We start from the raw sequence: 20,484 nt of genomic DNA on the forward strand, positions 1-20,484 counted from the left end.
ACGTTAAACTCTACTGTGGTACAGTCATGCCAAACTACTCAAATGTTTTGATATATGTATTTTGATGATGAAGTATAAATGCAATGGCTACCAATTGATAATGATTATTTGCAAAAGAAACCAAATTGTTTATTATGGTCAAGTGAAATTTATATTTGGTAGAGTGGATTTTGAAAGTTTACTGGACCTGTGTCCAGTGGAGTTCTGTAAATAAAATTCAACCCCTGAGACAGGGTTTTCTTATAAATAATATCACTTACAATTTCATTTATTCTCACATTATATTGTATACGTGGGGCCCCAAGGTAAGTAACCCGTCTTATGTCTGAATGACACTGAACAAGACAGTATGTCTTTTGTATCAAAGATTGATTGCAGCAGAGTTAATGTGCAGGTGATGCTACATTCAGTCACAGGATGGGACATTCTCATGTCCTGTCAAGTCAGTGGTTATCAACGAAATATACACATGTTATAATAGCTTTTTAAAAGTCTCATACAATGTACTACTATAGTGACATGAAATGTTTTGTCTGCACCAGGCTTAAAGGCACAGAAATTATTTAAAGACAGAAGGAACCGTTGGGTGTACTTGTGGGGCTGAATGATAGTGGTTTTCTTCTTAATAGCCTTGAAATTCACTTACAACTTGGAATAAAATGTCAGGCCTTACCAAACAAATCATGATTATGAAATCGGGTAAAAAATATCATTTTCAACTCCAAAAAAAAAAATATAAACGAAATTATTTTTCACTGGAAAAACCTGACTTGCTCCATTCTATGTTTGTATTTTACAGAGTGTTGGGTCTCCCTTCAGACTTCAAGGAAGGTGTGATATTCAGCACTTATGCTACTCTGGTTTCATCTGTGCAGAGGGGAGGTAGGTTTCAGATATGCAGACCGTGCACACAGGCTTCAAATGAAATTTAGAGACTATCAATATCGGTCTAACATTCATCTAATTTCCAAACAGAGTACGTTTATCTCCTAAATAAGCATGTGGAAGTGCAACAAAAGAGTAATTATCAGTTGAGTCAATCAAAGGATTAATACATAAATACATTAATTAATCACTGTTAGCTTGCACAGTGGATTTGTTGACACAAATTGACACAAAGTTACATGGATAGTTGAGAAACTTTCACAAGTTACACTATCCCAAAATGTTCTATATCTTACAATATCAGATTGTTGAAAGACACAGGACGTGGAAATGTAAGGGTTATTGTTCCTTTATGTGGATATGGATGGATACATTCCTCGAACAAGGTAACTGCCTGGATATTATTCATATCATCATTTTGTAGGTTGTTTTTTACCAGTATTTTCAATTTACATTCATTCATTAGTTGTAGCATTGAGTAGGGCTGTGTATCGTTAATTAAAATATATTGCAATATAGTGCGATTCAGGTACCCTTCTTGCGATATATTGGGAGCCAAAGTGTTTCACACTGATTTCATTTGATTGCACATGTAGATCCTATTTTCTACATGCAAAAACCCTAAAAATCAATGCTATGGTTTTAGTGACTGAAATCTCATAATTATGTTGGATAATCAGAATCTTTTATCTCTTTTGTATACAAATTTTGGGGGGCTATGTCAAGTATGACGTTTTGTCAATTAATTACGAAGGTAAAGATCAGTTGTAACTGAATGTCTGTGTAGATATTAATTGAAACATAGAGATAATCACAAAACCTCTAATAATTTTGTCTCTAATATTCCCGTTTTCTGAAAAAAATATTACAGTACATATAGTTTGAAAAGCTTATTGTGGTATACCAGTACACTGTTAATTTATCTGCTTCATTTGCATTGTTGGGAATTTCTTTTGGATGTGAGACAGACAGCACCAAGCCATTGTTTTCACAAGCCTTTTTGTTGTAAAGTATGATTCACTTAGGCAATTTATAAAGTGAAAAGATAGTACAGACATATCATAAATTCACTTTAAAAAAACCCAGGTAGACTGAAATGTTTTATGAAGTTCCAAAGTGGGTGAAAACAAAATATTAGATTAATTGTTCTAAAATTATAAGCCCAAACAATACATTGACTTACATTGACTTAACTTTTCTGTCAATCTTAACAGGTTTAGTCAGAGGGAGATGAAATTAAACTTCAAAACGCTTGTATTTGTTACCATAATAAAATAGCAGAACATATTTTGCATCCAGTTTCTAAAATAACTGAAATATTAAGGGGTCACAAATGTGACTACATTTCTCAATCAATTCCGAAAGAACAGTGTGTTTAATTGTTGTTGATCAGTGTGAGGATACTCCCTTAGAGTTTCAATTTGCTCTTTATGGATGGTGCAACAGAGGTCGTGAACCACTCAAGAATTCTTGAATATTATCAGGGTACCCATCTGGGAGTTCTCCTGTGGGAGAATATTATTCTGATAAGTGTTAATTGGAAACGTACTAGAATTTGTACTTTCCTAAGAAAGTGTAATCCCAAATATAACATATGTTACATTTGACCACTTTCTAAATGGCATTGTGTAATCATAGCTTTCGGCCATGGGAGCCATGCCAATTAACACTTATCAGAGGGGTACACAAAGCCCGCAGTCTAGACTACCAGTTGTCCGACTTCCATTTTTGTGGAAGTCGTGGTAGCTGAGCGGGTTAAGCGGCCCACTTTGTGTGCTGGTGATTAGGTGCCTGACTCTGAGGGTGTGAGTTCGAATCATGGATGGGGCTCAACTCAAAAAGTACTAGAATTTGTACTTTCCTAAGAAAGTGTAATCCCAAATATAACACATGTAAGCACATGTTAACTGCAGTCTTAAAACTAGATACCCAAATGAATTCACTACATCTCAGGAATCCAAAGAATGCAAGTGTACACATGGTTTCCATCATCAGGTCATTGTATGGTCCAAACACTCCTTTCCTCAATGTCACTACCATGTTCCAGAGAATGTCGTACTAGATGATTACAATTTCTTGTATCCTTTCAGTACAGTTTCCAGTCTACTGGTGGCACCAAGCATAGATCAATCAAACACACCATACACACCCTTGGACATGTACTCTGATACCTGCTTTATAGGTTTTCACTGTGGTGTACTTCAGTTTGAGAGTTTCAAAACAATAAGCCACAAACTGCATGAGCAATTCTTCATTGAGTTGGGGTGGTCCCTTTGCTGCCGGTAAGAATAAGTGAAACATGATGAGGAACTGGATATAAGGCTGAAGTCCTGTTGTATATGTGGCTCTTGTCTGTTGACTCACTGCTACGTTCCACAAAGTATTTGGACTTGCTGTTAGTCCCAGAGGACTTTGTTGATAGGTGGACAGAGCTGTTGTTCCTTGTCTGCATGAGGAGCCAGCTTCCGGAAACTGCCGACCCTGAGAGCCTCGAGCATGTTTGGCCTCCATGTCTTCCACTTTCATCTGTAATTCTCGGCATTCTGCTAGAACGTTGCTGAGGGTCGGTTCCAAGGTGCTTGCTTGTCTTCTCGGACTTTGGACAGGTGGCGGAAATTCTTCTATCTCCTCTTGTTGTCTCTCGTGTTCTGCCCAAGTAATGATTGGCAGGGGAGTGTCAGTTTGCTGATCTTTGGCACTTGTACATCTGAACCAAGGCTTTCTTTGGTAGATTGTCCGGCACGCGAACACCCATGCCCTACAGCTTTCTCTTTAAAATTGACCACTTCTTGGGTCAGTCACTAGCCCACCTATTGTTATCAGCAGCGGTTGAACAATTGGACCGTAAACTTCTCAGGCGAATGCAGGGCCAACTTCGTTCTATTGTGAAAGAACTCCCAAGATGTCAACAAAATATCAAGTTGAAGCCCTTTCTTAGAATGACGAATACACAGAAACACGGAAACCGAATAGCATTGTGGGTAGTCTGGCAAAGTACTTTGGGTAGGATTGTTGATATTACTTTAATACTTATAAATAGAGGGAAGTACTTTGTTATGCAAGTAATGATATATATATATATATATACTGGCCGCATAAAGAAACTGCACACAGAAAATATAAAGATAGGCAGACAGCGTCTTTATACATAAATAAAGGTGTGAACATAGCAAGTATTGGAGACAATCGAACGCTCATGCAGGTGCCAGGCGGCGTGACGTCATTGATGGTGGCCTACGGACTTGCAATGTGTTACTGCATGTGCAGCCTGTGCAGCTGCACACAACATGTGAAACTCAGAAATTGCTGTCACTGTCGAAAGCTTGATCTTTGGTCATTTAAACGTTCACAAATTTGCATGAGAAGTTACATGCACATCATGCCAAGATTAACATCTGCTCAACGTCATGAAGCCATTGGAATGGTTCAAGCAGGCATGAGCCAACAACAGGTGGCAGCACATTTCCAATGCCATCGTAACACGATATCTGCATTGGTCAGGCGTTATGGAAACAGTAAAGACGTCGCCGACCACCCACGTTCTGGGCGTCCCCGAGTAACGACACCAAGACAGGACAGATGGATTCGGGTGACTCATCTCAGACACAGGTTCCAGATGGCAGTGACCAAATGTGCATCCCAAACCATTCCCCAGGCCTTCAATGCTCATTTGGTAGCCTCTATGCTTTGTCGATGCACTGCTGTGCTTCACGCGCATGATGGTCATACCCGTTATTATCCCCTGCATCACGTTTTGGGGAAGGTATTAAAATGGACTCCGTCCGTCCGTCCGTGCACATTTGTCTTTTCCGGAGCAGAACTCTAAAACCGTTCACTATTTCATCACCAAACTTGGCACATAGATAGATCTGGTGGTGTACTGGTGCCTTTTGGTAGTTTTGGAATTCTGAATACAATATTTTTTGGCGTTTCCGTGGCAACAAGTTTGACTTAGCCTGAAATTGGTGGTAGTGCTCTTTTCCGGAGCAGAACTCTAAAACGGTTCAAAATTTCTTTACCAAACTTGGCACATAGATTGGTCTGGTGGTGTACTGGTTCCTTTTTGGTAGTTTTGGAATTCTGAATAAAATATTGTTCGCATTTCCATGGCAACATGTTTGACATAGACTGAAATTGGTGAAAGTGCTCCTTTCTGGAGCAGAACTTCAATAACCTTTCAATACTCTCCTTACACTTTTTATCCCCACGGCATGTAATGCGGGAGGATATAGTCGTCGCCTTGTCCATCTGTCCGTCCATCCGTCCGTAATCATTTTGTTTCCGGAGCATAACTCAAAGACCGTTCGATATTTTTCAACAAGACTTGGTAGATATATCAAACAGAACCTTAAGTGGTGCCTTTTGCTATTTGCAGATTTTTGGCCTTTTTATTTTTCCCGGTTTCCATGGAAACGATTCGGACTTAGTCTCAAAAGGGAGGGTTGGGTTTCGTTTCCGGAGCACAACTCAAGAACTGTTAAATATTTTTCAACAAAACTTGGTAGATATATCAAACAGAACCTTAGGTGGTGCCTTTTGCTATTTCCAGATTTTTGGCATTTTTATTTTTCCTGGTTTCCATGGAAACATCTAACTTAGTCCCAAAAGGGAGGGGTGGGCAGATCTTTAAGTACCTTTCAATACTCTCCCTACACTTTTTATTCCCACGGCATGTAATGCGGGGGGATATAGTCGTCGCCTCGTTCGTCTGTCCGTCCGTCCGTAATCATTTTGTTTCCGGAGCATAACTCAAAGACGGTTCGATATTTTTCAACAAAAATTGGTAGATATGTCAAACATAACCTAAGGTGGTGCCTTTTGCTATTTACAGATTATTGGCATTTTTATTATTCCCAGGTTTCCATGGAAACAAATCGAACTAAGTCCCAAAAGGGAGGTGTGGGCTTCGTTTCCGGAGCACAATTCGAAAACTTCTTAATATCTTTCAGCAAAACTTGGCAGGTATGTGAGGCAGATCCCAAAGTGGTGCCTTTTGCTATTTGCAGACTTTTCTGATTATTATTTTCTTGGTTTCCATGGAAACGATTCGGACTTAGTCTCAAAAGGGAGGGGTGGGCTTCGTTTCCGGAGCATAACTCAAGAACCGAAGCCCACCCCTCCCTTTCAGTAAAACTTGGCAGCTATGTGAAGCAGATCTTGAAGTGGTGCCTTTTGCTATTTGCAGATTTTTGTCATTTATGTTTTTCATCATTTCCATGGAAACGATTTGCACTTAGTGTAAAATCAAGCTTGACTTTAAGTAATTGTCAGATGATTTGTTCTTTCAAAGATGTGGGGGCCGGGGGGATATGTCATCTTCTGATGACTCTTGTCTATATACACACCTAAATATTTGACATAATCATAACTCGTAGACATAATCATGAAGAGTATTTTGCCATTGCGGGGGATATTGATGACTTTGTCTTCTTGTTGACTTTGTGACTTCGACGTGTGACCCCCTACTCAATTTTGAACTTCTTACGTCATGATTGCGGATATTGTTCATGTTCTTTTGACATGTTGTTGTGTCTACATCATTTCATCTTTTCTGCGTTGTATTCCAATTCAGTCAGGAATTTTTTCTGTGCACAGTTTCTATATATATATATATAATAAGGGCAAATCCGACCTTTGGGCGACAGTACTATAAACTGCGACCTTTGGGCGTCATTTCCATATATTACAAACGTACATTGATTTTTTATTCTGCTTCGGTTATAAACATTTGAATTTGATAATTAAACATGCTGGAGGATAAAACCTTGTAAATATATACAAATAGAGAATATATTTTTGGTGTCTCCAATATCGTGTCGCCCAAAGGTAAAGTGTACGGCGTACATGTATATATGCGACCTTTATATATATGTCGCCCAATGGTCGCTTATGTAATATACATATATATATGTCGCCCAATGGTTGCTGTTTAATACTATATACGTGTATACATTTCCATGGCTGCTTATTTGATATATGTCGCCCTTTGGTTGTTTATGTGTTTCAATGTCTTGCGCGCCGAGGAAATTATATTTGACATGTGTGCATGAAACTGACTTTCTTGTTTCCGATGTTTAACATCGCACATACAATCAATCGATAGTTATGATGCAGTCAAACAAACCAGACTAGTTTGAATTAACACTGATATAAAGGTTACTTGTAATATTTCTAAAAATATTATGCTATAACATACATTTATCATTTGGCGTAACTTGTTTCTCACTCAAGCGCCGATGTGTCTTTGCTTAGATTAGTTTGCGTTGTTTACCACTCATGGTTTGCTAAGGATTAAGTTTTGAGGATATGTTAAGATTAACCAACAACTAAATATCAAATATTCCCATACTCAAACAGTGACATCCTCTATAGGAAATCAACACCCTGATGAAGACAGGCAGATATGTAGTCTTCCTTTCAGGGGTTAAGAAAACGACATCGTATCGCTTCCCGTGAACGAACAAGAGAAGACGATTTTGTCAGTAAAGACATCAAATTTTCAATTAAAAATCATTTGACAATTATATTTATCTTTTCAGTTCTAATTTGTTTTTGCTAGGCATTGTATTATATGCAGGGATTAGGATTAGCTTGTGCATTTGCCTCGTATACACCGTCAGAAATGGCAATCAGCTGTGCACACTTTTCCCCACGATCTACCGGTGATTTAGTTAATCGGAATGATCGGAAAAATATAGTATCTGAAATTATTATGTTACCATGAGAAATATATTGTTCCATTTTAATTGCAGGTTTTGCTCTATTGCTGTAAAATATCTATAATCATAACTAAGGTTATGCGACAGCACTTTGGTGTATAGCTGGAAAGTATTTATGCAAAGAACAATTTGACCTGTCACCGATGAGGTTTCGCGCGATCTCGCTCTTTCCAGTGCTAAAACACTTCGTTGACATGTGATTGTCCAGCTACAAGAAATATTACTTTTCGCGAAATGAAATATGTATACGTATCCATTTTCTGCCAAATACACTTCATTTCGGGGTGTGAGTAGATGCAATATGATAGTGATTTTTGTGACTAATGCGGACCGAAGTTATAATATCGGGGAGACACAGGATTTCACTGCAGTTGATATAAACATTCTTTTTTGACTTTTTGAATAAAATTAATCAACTGGATTGCAAAGTCCAGATATGAGAAACATGTTTTATTACGAGATAAAGTAACAACATGATTAACTTGCGTAATTAAATATGGATTTGTTGACACTATTTCTAATGACTGATCATGACGAAAAGATGAGCGAAGGTTGATGGAGTCTGGAGTCTCAATACCATTTAAACACAGCCCACTTTGAGCCAGTCGGAATTATTCCCGTTCTCTTATCATACATTGAGGCATACCAGACGACTCCTGAATAAACTGGGGCTCTGACACTGATAATTGTCTGATGTCAGGTCTGAATACCATCTAAACACAGCCCATTTTCAGCCAGTCTGGATTATTCCCGTTCTCTTATCATACATTGAGGCATACCAGACGACTCCTGAATAAACTGGGGCTCCGACACTGATATTTGTCTGATGTCTGGTCTGAATACCATCTAAACACAGCCCATTTTGAGCCAGTCGGGACTATTCCCGTTCTCTTATCATACACGTGCACTGAGGCACACCAGACGAATCCAGGACAAAATCCACCCGGACAAAATCCACCCCAAAATTGCAATCTAGGACATAATCCACCCCTAATAAATTCCACCCTAAGAAAAAAATTAATAATGACATGTTTAGTCACAGAAATGAATTTTATTCATATCAGTCATTCATAATTTTGCATATATAAATATGACAATTGCACATTTTCACATTTCACATTTAGGAAAACGTAAAAGCTATCAAAACAATGCTTGCAATGCTTGAGAAAAACAACTTGATCAAAGATCAGGACACATTAAAACTTTTAACAATAGCAGTTTGAGAAGGGTGGATTTTGTCCTTTTTTATGTTAAGAAGAGGTGGATTTTGTTCGGGGTGGCAACTTTTTTAGGGTGGATTTTGTCCGGGTGGATTTTGTCCGGTCACCACACCAGACGACTCCTAAATAGACTGGGACTCTGACACTGATATTTGCCTGATGTCTGGTCTGAATACCATCTAAACACAGCCCCATTTTGAGCCAGTTGTGACTATTCACGTTCTCCTATCATACACTGAGGCATACCAGACGACTCCTGAATATACTGGGGCTCTGACACTGATATTTGTCTGATGTCTGGTCTGAATACCATCTAAACACAGCCCATTTTGAGCCAGTCGGGACTCTTCCCATTCTCTTATCATACACTGAGACATACCAGACCACTCCTGAATAAATTTAAACTGGGGGCTCCGACATTGATATGTGCCATATATCTGGTCTGAATACCATCTAAACACAGCCCATTTTAAGCCAGTCGGGACTCTTCCCGTTCTCTTATCATACACTGAGGCATACCAGACGACTCCTGAATAAACTGGGGCTCCGACACTGATATTTGTCTGATGTCTGGTCTGAATACCATCTAAACACAGCCCATTTTGAGCCAGTCGGGACTCTTCCCGTTCTCTTATCATACACTGAGGCATACCAGACGACTCCTGAATAAACTGGGGCTCCGACACTGATATTTGTCTGATGTCTGGTCTGAATACCATCTAAACACAGCCCATTTTGAGCCAGTCGGGACTATTCCGGTTCTCTTATAATACACTGAGGCATACCAGACGACTCCTGAATAAATTTAAACTGGGGCTCCGACACTGATATTTGCCTGATGTCTGGTTGAATACCATCTAAACACAGCCCATTTTGAGCCAGTCGGGACTATTCCGGTTCTCTTATCATACACTGAGGCATACCAGACGACTCCTGAATAAACTGGGGCTCCGACACTGATATTTGCCTGATGTCTGGTCTGAATACCATCTAAACACAGCCCATTTTGAGCCAGTCGGGACTATTCCGGTTCTCCTATCATACACGGAGGCATACCAGACTTCTCCTGAATAAATTTAAACTGGGGCTCCGACACTGATATTTGCCTGATGTCTGGTCTGAATACCATCTAAACACAGCCCATTTTGAGCCAGTCGGGACTCTTCCCGTTCTCTTATCATACACTGAGGCATACCAGACGACTCCTGAATAAACTGGGGCTCCGAGACTGATATTTGTCTGATGTCTGGTCTGAATACCATCTAAACACAGCCCATTTTGAGCCAGTCGGGACTATTCCCGTTCTCTTATCATACACTGAGGCATACCAGACGACTCCTGAATAAACTGGGGCTCCGACACTGATATTTGTCTGATGTCTGGTCTGAATACCATCTAAACACAGCCCATTTTGAGCCAGTCGGGACTATTCCGGTTCTCCTATCCTACACTGAGGCATACCAGACCACTCCTGAATAAATTTAAACTGGGGCGCCGACATTGATATTTGCCTGATGTCTGGTCTGAGTACCAAATCAGCTTCGGAGACTCCACCATTGAAAATGGAGCAATATTCCATCCCAGTGCAAACCAATGATAGGAACAAGAAAAAATTGTAAGTTTAATAATTACTGTTTATTAAACCAAATAGTTTTGACAAGCTTATTTGCATAACTTTGCAAAACTTTGTAATTTTGGCATTTAACACTTCCTCTGAACGAGACCTAGACTAACATTTGTCAGGTTAAATTGCGGACTATGTTGTTCTGTGATAAGGTGTTTCACTCTGAGAGGGTGGGTTCAAATCACACATGGGATAGACTCCACCCCCACCAGCAAAGTACTAGCTATAAAGTATCTGTACTTTACTGGGACAGTGAATTCCCAAATGTAACATCCCTTAGAAATCATCTGAATATTTTTTAAGTTAATCTTATTCTTGAAATGTGTGCCATTTCTTCCTTGTCCTTTGCTGTTGTATTTTCTGCTTGTTCACCATTTTTGTTCTCAGCTGAACATGAGCATTCACGCTTGGAAATCCGTAGAAATGCCTGAATGGTCTCCTTTTCTGAAAAACATGTATAACAAAGTTTTCAAAATCATGTTAGAACATCAAGGTACAATTCTAGTGAGTATCATCACTCAGCTTCTAGTCCTATGTCTTTACCCAACTCCCCAACTTAAGGTTTTATTAGGACAAGTAAACATTTGCCATTTTAAAGATTTAGCTAATTTGTTATCATTATGAGGACTTGTGTCCTAAATATACTATTCACACTTTGCTAAGGATCAAATCATTGATTCAAAAGAAAACTATGATGTGGTATCTAATTTGGTTTAAATATCTAAGCTTATTGTAAGTATGGATCCTAGGTTTCAGTATGTCATTGCATCTTGTGGATCCCATACCTGCTATTGACAGGTGTTGTGTACTTGTAAATGACTTGTTCCATGATGGCGAAATGGTTGATTGTTACCATTAAAACCATTTTTATGGTTACTCATGTATTAAGTGCATAAGGTTAGATTAAACTAGCTGTTTGCCAAAAGAAGGGTTACTATATTATAATTTATCCAGTTTTAAATGGATACAATTTCAAATTATGAATATGTTTAAGTAAAGTTGGGAATTTTTGTGATCCTTAGCAAAGTGTGAGTAGTATATGTTAGTTTCTAATCACTGCAATATACAATATAAAAACATATAGTCCTTAAATTAAGTTTGCTATAAGGTAGAATAGAAATAGTTCTATAAAGATGGAGCCTTGAGTATTGAGGAAACTTTAAATCTCGTAACATGGCTGAAAATCGAATGGGAGTGACTGCCACTGCCTATGAGAGAAATGAGTGTCAACACTAGTAGTGAGTGAGTTTAGTTTTACGCCGTTTTTAGCTATATTCCAGCAATATCAGAGTAGGGGACACCAGAAACGGGCTTCACACATTGAACCCATGTGGGGAATCGAACTCAGGCCTTTGGCGAATGCTTTAACCACTAGGCTACCCACCGCCAGTCAACACTAGTAGTAGTAAGAGCTTCATTAAGCAGATACAGACTGAATACCACTGAGAAAGGGAAACGCAGGAGAAGGATGTCCAGAAAGATACTGGTTAACTTTATTGCGTAGTGTTTATCAAACAAGTGAACTGATGATGAAACAAAACATTGATGCAATTAATATGCAGCAACATGCACATGTTTTGGTATATACTCAGAGAAATTATTACAGCAATGATAAAATAATCAAAGCAACAAGAAAGTAATTGAACAAAAGAGAAATTTTGATTAAAACAAAGGTCTGAACTGAAAATATGTAAAAAAAAAAGAACACATCTGATTCGCTAACTTCTTAACCAAACTTCATAAAATTCTGAATACAATTGGCTCAGTCATTTTTTTCCAAATCTCTTACATGTAATGCACAATGCAATTGCAACCAGTTGATGTCATATGTCGGCAGTATGTCAGCCAAGTTCTAGCAGTGCTGAAGGCTAAGGGTTAGTTATCTAGTTAGAAAAAAAGACATGGTAATGTTTTCAGATTTGAGAGGTTTTTTTGAGTATTTGATAAACAGAAATTACATTTGGAACACACAAGTTTAGCTTGAGGTATAGTCCGTTTGGCTCAAAAGCGGACCAATGAATTGCAATCTAACTCAAAAACTAATAAACATATAATACTCAATGAAACGCTGATCATAATTAAAACGTCAGACCATATCTGTGAGGTTTTTGCAGAATTTATACCCTAAATATAAAAAAGTTGTTTAACAAACTATCATTAAAATTTTGACACAGTTCACTATTTCTTACGAGGGAGGAGTGCAGAGAAAGGGACAGCCAGGTGTGCAAGAAAGGATGGAGACGGCACAGCACAGGTTAATGAATCAATAACTTGGTGGGCACTTGTGCACGTGCTTCTGTAACACCTGGCTGTCCCTTTCTCTGCACTCCTCCCTCATAACAAATAGTTAACTGTGTCAAAATTTTAATGATAGTTTGTTAAACAACTTTTTTAGTTTTAGGACATACATTCTGCAAACAAACCACAGAGTTGGTCTGATGTTTTGATTATGATCAGTGTTTCATTGAGTATTATATGTTTATTAGTTTTCGAGTTAGATTGCAATTCATCGGTCCGCTTTTGAGCCAAACGGACTATATGTATGATTCAATACTACAGCTGAGTGCACAGTGTGACAACCAAACTCCACTTATCCATATGATATAACTAGATTACAAACTGATTAGTTAAATATCCTCTTTAGGGATACAAAGTTTGATTATATTTGACCGTAGACAGGTGAACTACTGAGAGCTTGGTATATACACTAGTAGTATATACAATGATTGTCCGAGACCAAGTCCAAAAAAAGCCTCTGTAAAGCTTTATTTCACAAATAAAGCTTTTGTCAGGCCCTTAGATCTCGCCCCCATTGTATATACTACTTTTGAACCCCCAGTTAACTTCCCGACCCCATGTGACACAATAGTGTCGCTATGACCGCGAACTAGCACTTTCCTGATCATGTGATAGCTCTATGTCGTGTTGGCAGGATACCATTGAGATTACCCGACAAGGTAAGTGTTAAATATTTTGCTTGGGGGGTAACATTGTGCCGTATGGTATGACTAATAATTCCTCTCTAACGAAACCTCTCCCTGGCCCATCTCTCAAGTAGTACAAGTTCGAATCGTCGGCTTTGATGTCCACTTTATGTATGTTGTAAGTTTTGACTGACCATATCGGATCGGTGGCTCGTTTCCGAGTGTCCCCTTCGTGTTGCCCCGGCTGGTAGAGGTACCTCATGGGGGCCCTATCGGGTATCTGTTTCTCCTTCCCACGCAATGGTGCAGCCGACTCAGCCACTATTGATTTTAGTTTGATAGCGTCAGCTGGTTTCTTGCCGGTGAGACGGGTGGTTTCATGGTTGATGGCCGACACCACCTGAGGTAGCCGCGCTACCCATTCAGTCGATCGTTGCCCCGGGTTGGCCATCTCTCTCGCATACTGATGCCCGAATCTCTCGACTATGGCTTGGCTGCGATGAGCCCCGGCCGTGCCACGCCTGACCTTGGCATCGTGTTTGTCTAGCAGGTGTGACACGGCACCCATGAACTCCCGCCCGGGGTCGACTTGCAGCTCTGTTGGCCACGTCAGCGGACTGCGTTTGTACATGCGTTCGAATCCGCGGGCTACCTGGGCCGAGTCTTTCGCGGTCAAGGGTTCGGCTTCCTTGTAGCGACTGGCCACGTCCACGACGGTTAGGGCATACTTGTACCTCTTGTCGTGGGGTAGGAACAGGAGGTCGGCCTGGTGAACGCTATTGGGTGCGGTAATAGCGAACCTTCTTCGAGGCACGTAGCGTGGTGCCGGTAAATAGATCTGCCACAGGGCTTGTTTATCAAGCCACGCTTTGGCCTCGTCCGGGGGTACTCGCGCCATTTTGGCAAGCTTATGTACGGCGCTAACTCCTTTCCAGTACCCACGCGGGCTGTAGTAAATAGCCTCAAACTTTCTCTGGTTCCGTGACATCGTTGTCGCCCCGACAGGGTATCGTATACATATATACACCTATGTTCTTGGTTCAATTTTCTCATGCCCGTACGCGTACGTGTTGATCCCGTCGATGGCTATCCAATGCTTCGTGTCCATCGGCAACAGGGACGTCTTGTTTATCGTCAGTCCTTATATCCTATGCCCATCACTTCTAAGCGTGTTCATTTTATGTCTGAAGGTACGGGTCTTGAACAGGGCTTCCTTGAATCTGGCGTGTTTGATGTGTTGTTTCACCACGTACTTCTTAACACCCTTCGCCTCACCGTTGTCGGCCTTCAGGATAGAGTACATCTTGGGTCTCAAGCCTATGTACTCGGCTATGGGCGTGCCAGCACACTCGTCCTTCATCTTACCGAGGACCTTTTTATTTACCGTGCTGTGTATGGCATGGTCCTTGGTGTAGTCGCTGGTGTCGTACAAATCGAGGCGTTTCTTCATGTCCTTGTACACGTCCTCGGTTCGAATCTCCATCAGCAGGGAATCCGTGTCAGTGTACAGCACTTCACACCTGTCGCCGTACTGTTTCTTCAGTTCGTTGTAGTAAAGTCGTACATCAGGTGTTTGGATAAATCGAGGATGCTCATCCCCACGTAAACAGGCCGGTTGAATTTGATTTGGCTTTTCTTCATGTGTAGGGCAACCAGGTCGTCGGTGAATATCTTGCTCCGGTTGAATGCCGGGCTGGCTATCAGTTTCCTGAGCTTGTCGTCCTCTCTTGACCGAACCAGCTTCACGGTCACGCGTTTCCTCAGGTTCTCCATAGTCTTACCAAACACCGAGTTGTTCATGAGCTTGTAGAGGTTTTTCTCAAAGTCACTGGTGGCCAGCTTTCGCAGGTCCGTGTTCATTCTGATGTATGGCTCCATCCAGGGGCTCTGGTTGAACACGAGCACCCTGTGTATTTTGGTCAGCCTCATACCCAACGAAAGGTACAGCTGGAGGTTGCGATAGTGAACGATGTACTTGGTCTTATTCATTAAGTTGGGCACTAGTTTTTCAACGTCTGCCACCCGCCCACCCAGCAAGTTATGTTGGTACTCGGACATCCAGTCTGGGCTAACCATCATACGTTCGGGGGCCAGGGGGTAGCTGTTGTGCGATGTGTGCAATGCCTTGGGGTATTCCAAGTCCACTTCGAGGATATAGCCTTTGTTCAAATCCGGCGCGATGCTCATAACATCGATCTCGGGTGACGCCCATTTGAATCCCCCTGTGGGTAGATACTGACTCATGGCCCAGCCGTACAAGTTGTTGGCATCGAGGTAGAGAATATGAGTGTTGGGTTGATTCGGGTTATAACCCTTCACGTATTGATTATTGGCTTTTGCGTATCGTTTAGAGGCCATGGAAATCCCACCTCGCAAGCCTTTCTCAATGAATAGGTGTATGTCGTAATCGGTGAGCAATTCCAACTTAACTCCGGTCTTTTTCAACAATGCATCCCACGACAGACCTGGGCTGGTGTAGTACCATGCGGGGTCGAGTTGATACTGCTTAAAACACGTCCTCCTAAACGTCTTGAACACGTCGGCTAGCAGGAGTAGATCTGTCCTCAAGTACAGGTCGTGGTAGTCACCCAGATTCTTACAGCCCAGTTTACTCCATACGTTAATCGCGTGCGAGTAATCGTCTTCGGATATTGTCGAGTCGGTCAGGTTGCTGTAAAATCGGTTGATAGGAGGCAGTCGGGTCTCGGCGAACTTGGCCCAGCCATCCATGTACTCGTAGGGGTACACGCCCTTCCTCATCAGCAGGGATCGAGTCTCGGCGTCGTTATATCGATCAGTGATGGGGAAGGTATCGTTGGCCTTGACCAGACTGTCGAGTGATGACAGGAGGAACTGAACCGAGTCGATGAACCTCGGGCCATTCAAGCTGAAGGAGATGTATCTCTCCATGTTGTTGGGGATGCACGTCAGGTTGCCGTCGACTTTCGCGATGGCCTGCATGATTAAGTGAGAGTTGTACCCTCTCAAGTTGTGGAAGACCACGGGGATGTTTCTTGTCTTGGGGTTGATTCTGAGCTTGAGGTTACACACGCTGTGAGCGGCGCCTCTATACTTACCGGTGACGAGGCAGTGATCTCTCACAGAATTGCCGTTCAGTGGTGAGTCACACACATGACAGTGAGTGCTGCAGCTGTGAGCTTGCCGGTCGGCTTGAGTCATACGCATGGGAGCGACTGTATACAGCGCATTCCTGATAGTTTTCTCTTCCTCCTTCAAACACTTAAGAAACTTTTCAGCCGCGTCGGGACCCCTGTACACTACGGGAGCTTTCATTTCCCCATCACATCGGACGACCACGTATCCAAACCCACAAGCCTCACGCTCCTGTGTTTTTTGTGTGGCCTGCCGGCGGCAGCCTCAACGGGTTTGACCAAGGCTTCGAAGTCGGCGTAGATGACATAAGGCACGGGCATCTGATTCTTGTGGTTGCCGAATTTTAGGATATTGTCGCCTTCCTTGGGCATGTCGACTCATATGGCCATCTGCCCCACACCTTGGCAATCCTCCCGGTGGGATTCCAGCAGGGTGGGTCGGCTGAAACCGTGCAGGCATCGTATGCAAAAGTGTTTTTTCCCAACATGTTTCAACTGGTCGTGCAACAGCCTGCTGAGCTGTTTTATCCACTTGTAGTGATACTTATCACCTCGCTGGATCATGAATATATTGATAACGCGGCGTGGGGGGTTGCCCCCCTCCCCCAACATTGGACTGACCCTGAGCACTATTGTTGTGTTACCTTTGTGCCCTAAGACGTTAATAGCTATATCGTTCTGTTTTTCTATTTTAGTGATATGGGGGTGGGTTCGGCTATACCATCCCAGTTGAGCCCATCGTCTTGGGGATAGCTAGAAAGCCTGTCCGAATGAGTGTCAGCTGGAAACAAGGCTGACCTGATAGCTATCCTCATGCAATCATCTCCTCTATTCTTGATGTTGACTATGGCCTGTTTTGCTTTGTAGTAGGGGGGCAAGTCTAGGTACGACCCCCCTCTGAATGGCACGTAGTTAGCTATGTCTAGATAGACCTTATCGATTTTATCCACGACCCACTCGGAACCAATGTGCGTGTAGTGTTCTAGGTATTCTCGTATCTTCTGAAAACTGATATCGATTGACTCGTCTATAGTCTCGGTATGAGTCACAACTTCTTGTTTACCTCGGAAGTAAGGCTGAACGTACTCAATGACCCCATCCCCCTGCTGTTTATCGAGTGACATTTTCACTGTGATTTGAAACTTTATACTTCCCAAATCGTTTAGTTCCTCATTGACTTTATCAGCGACTAGAGGCTTGATATCGGCGATGTCTATGTTCCTATCAACATGCATGCGCCAGCCTCTAAGATAGTTACCTACAGCGCGCTCAGTGCGCATGAACTCTAGGTCAAAAGCTCTATTCTGCCGTAATAGTTCTACAAGCTGGGACTTCCTCATACGAGAATAACCTACTAACCCCAGCTCGCGGGCTTCCTGTTTGAGTTGTTTCACAGTGGGGAGCTGAACGCGACCGTTCAGCCCTACGGGGTCGTGTAATAATGCGACTAACCCGTCAACCCAAGCTCTTTCGCTCGGAGTTTTAGTTGTTTTACTGTGGGAGGGGCTTGTAGGCCGAGTAATCTCAACAACTCTGGTTTCCTCATTCGAGAGTAACCAACTACACCTTGCTCTCTCGCAATCTGCTTGAGCTCCCGAGTAGTAGACATTGTTATACCAAAGCGTATACAATCTCTAATTGGGCCACCGGCAAGGGAGGTAACTCCTCCAACCCTAAAAAAATAATAAGGCGCCCATAAAATCCTTTAGTAAATATCTAGATAGACCTCATCGATTATACCCTCCCCGGAACATGCGAGGGTGTTTTGTATTATTTCCAACGAGGTGTCAACAAACTCCTTTATATCCCTGCGTTGATACACATCTCCTTTCCCACCATCAAAATAATTCCAAGTCCCTGCTTTCACCATGATTGAAACTGCGAAGCCCTCCTCCTCCAGTGCCTTATAGAGTTCACCAACAATAATAGGCCTGAGGACACTGATATCTATACTTCTACCTATATCCATCTGCCAGCTTCTCAGGCAACGACTTTCCCTGGGCTCAACTTCCACAAACATCATTATACCTAGGTGTACACAGTCTCTAATTGGGTCACAACACCTCCATGCTAAGGAGGCGTCTACATTCGTTTATGTAGTCTTTTTTCTTCTCGTAGATAAGCTGGTGCCTGACTACGTTTGCCCCATGGGCTTTACATAAACGGTAGTGACATTTCACTCCAATACCGCACACTGAACACGTGTAGTTCACAAAACATTTTCTATGAAAACAGCAATACCCCTCCATCCTACATTTCCTACCACAGGTTTCAGTCTTCCCCCTAAGTATGTACTGACATCGGTACGGGGCAGGTCTCATCTTTTGTATACTCATATGAGTACTTAGTCTAATTGTTTTACAACCAACGCAGTCGCTGCTAAACCCAGCGCGATAAAGATCAATTCCCGGTCCTTTTGCCCCCGGGATGGTGTGTAGTACTGAGGGAGTGTGGGCTTAGGAGGGAGTGGTTCGGGCTGTTTGCCGGTTACCAGGAAGTATTCTCTCGATGCGACTTCAACGCTATCGATTGTTTTAGCGGCATGGTTCTCACGCTGGAGTTGTTCGTTAATGTTATCGAGCCACTGTATACGTTTCTTCGCGTACACTCGGCGTGCGCGGTTTTGAATTTCTCACTGGCCAAATCGTGGCGCTTCCGTTCTGCTTCTATCTTGGCCGCGTTCGACACCCGTAGTTTCTAGAAGAGGAAATTACTCCCGGAAAATGCCAGGGCGTTTACTAACGCCCCGCCAACCATCATGGCGATCGTAGCCATCCTATATATACTTACATTTACTTCAAAATATTTTAAGGTAGGATCCCTTGTTTTACGAGGGTGGCCATCGCCATACCCAGGTTCATTATAAGCATACCCATATCCTGCAGGTTGAAATCTAGCTTAATAGTCGGTTGTTTAAGCACCATTTTGGTCAACCGAGCGTACCCTACGGCTAGACTGGCGACCACAGTGGCGTGGTATGCATCGTTGACGAACGTTTTACCCTCAGACATTATGTATATGATATAAAAATATATATTTATAACATGATATGTGGGTTGACCTCTAATTGTGGGGGAGGGAACCGGTTTTCTTCTTCCTGGTGACTGTAAGGGGAGGGAAACCCTCCTGGGGTGGATTCTCCGGTGGGGTTGTCTGAGCACCATCCATCTTGTATACTATTACTATTATTTTTCCCCTCCTTAAATTGACAATGCTTCGCCGTGATGATCGTCGCTGTCACCAGGGCTAAGAACATGCCGTATTTGTGGTACAGCAGGCAGCTGACGGCGCTCAAAGGTGTCCTTCTCGAGGTCCTCCCACAGGTAAAGCCGGTGTTCCAGGGGAATGGGGAGGGCATACGATGCCAAACCCGCGGTAGATTCAAGGCCATTGTCGAAATATTATAGTCTTAGTCATCTCAGCCCCGAGCGGGACTTCATTATCTCGGCATTACAGCTTATCTACCTCATCGGGTGTACAGTTTCTGGATTTTATCAGGGGTATAGTCCCCAAAGTATTGCTTGGCCTTGCCGCCGACAGCCAGCGCCATTAGTTTCTCTCGCTTGTCATCACTCTGATCCTGCGGGGCCAACAGTTCTTTGAGCAGGTCGTCGCACTCCATCCTATAATAAACCAAGCGATTCTTTACTCTAATGATATAATAACCGATGCAGGCGAAACACATCAAGATGAAGGTTAAATTACACACGATTAGCACTTCACAAACCATAATTACTTAGCATTTGCTTAGCATTGCTTAGCATTGCTTAGCATTTACTTAACGTCGCTAAGCTAAAACACCCTATAGGCCACGGGTTGGTCGGTCTTGAGCACAAGCTTAGCATGCTTAGTTTCAGCGAGCTGTTTCTTCACACGTTCCCGTTCTAGTTTGCTCATCACATCGTTCTCTCTCAAACACTCCTCGAACGAATCCCTGTCCTGTGGAATAAGGCCACCCATCGCGTCTGCTCCCTGAGGTCTTTCAACACCGAGTTGAAC

At 42.3% G+C, this 20,484-nt stretch overlaps 1 protein-coding gene across 1 annotated transcript in view; it reads left to right on the plus strand.

The window, feature by feature from the left end:
* The window catches only part of LOC124286827 (protein FORGETTER 1-like), a 327,576-nt gene that overhangs the window by 77,372 nt on the left and 229,720 nt on the right, over positions 1–20,484 (plus strand). Inside the window, 1 exon segment of the mRNA XM_046723267.1 lies at positions 800–882. Coding sequence (XP_046579223.1) covers positions 800–882 — 83 coding nt within the window.

This window comes from Haliotis rubra, unplaced genomic scaffold (genome assembly GCF_003918875.1).
Source record: "Haliotis rubra isolate DU_JTF1 unplaced genomic scaffold, ASM391887v1 Scf392, whole genome shotgun sequence".
NCBI lineage: Eukaryota > Metazoa > Mollusca > Gastropoda > Lepetellida > Haliotidae > Haliotis > Haliotis rubra.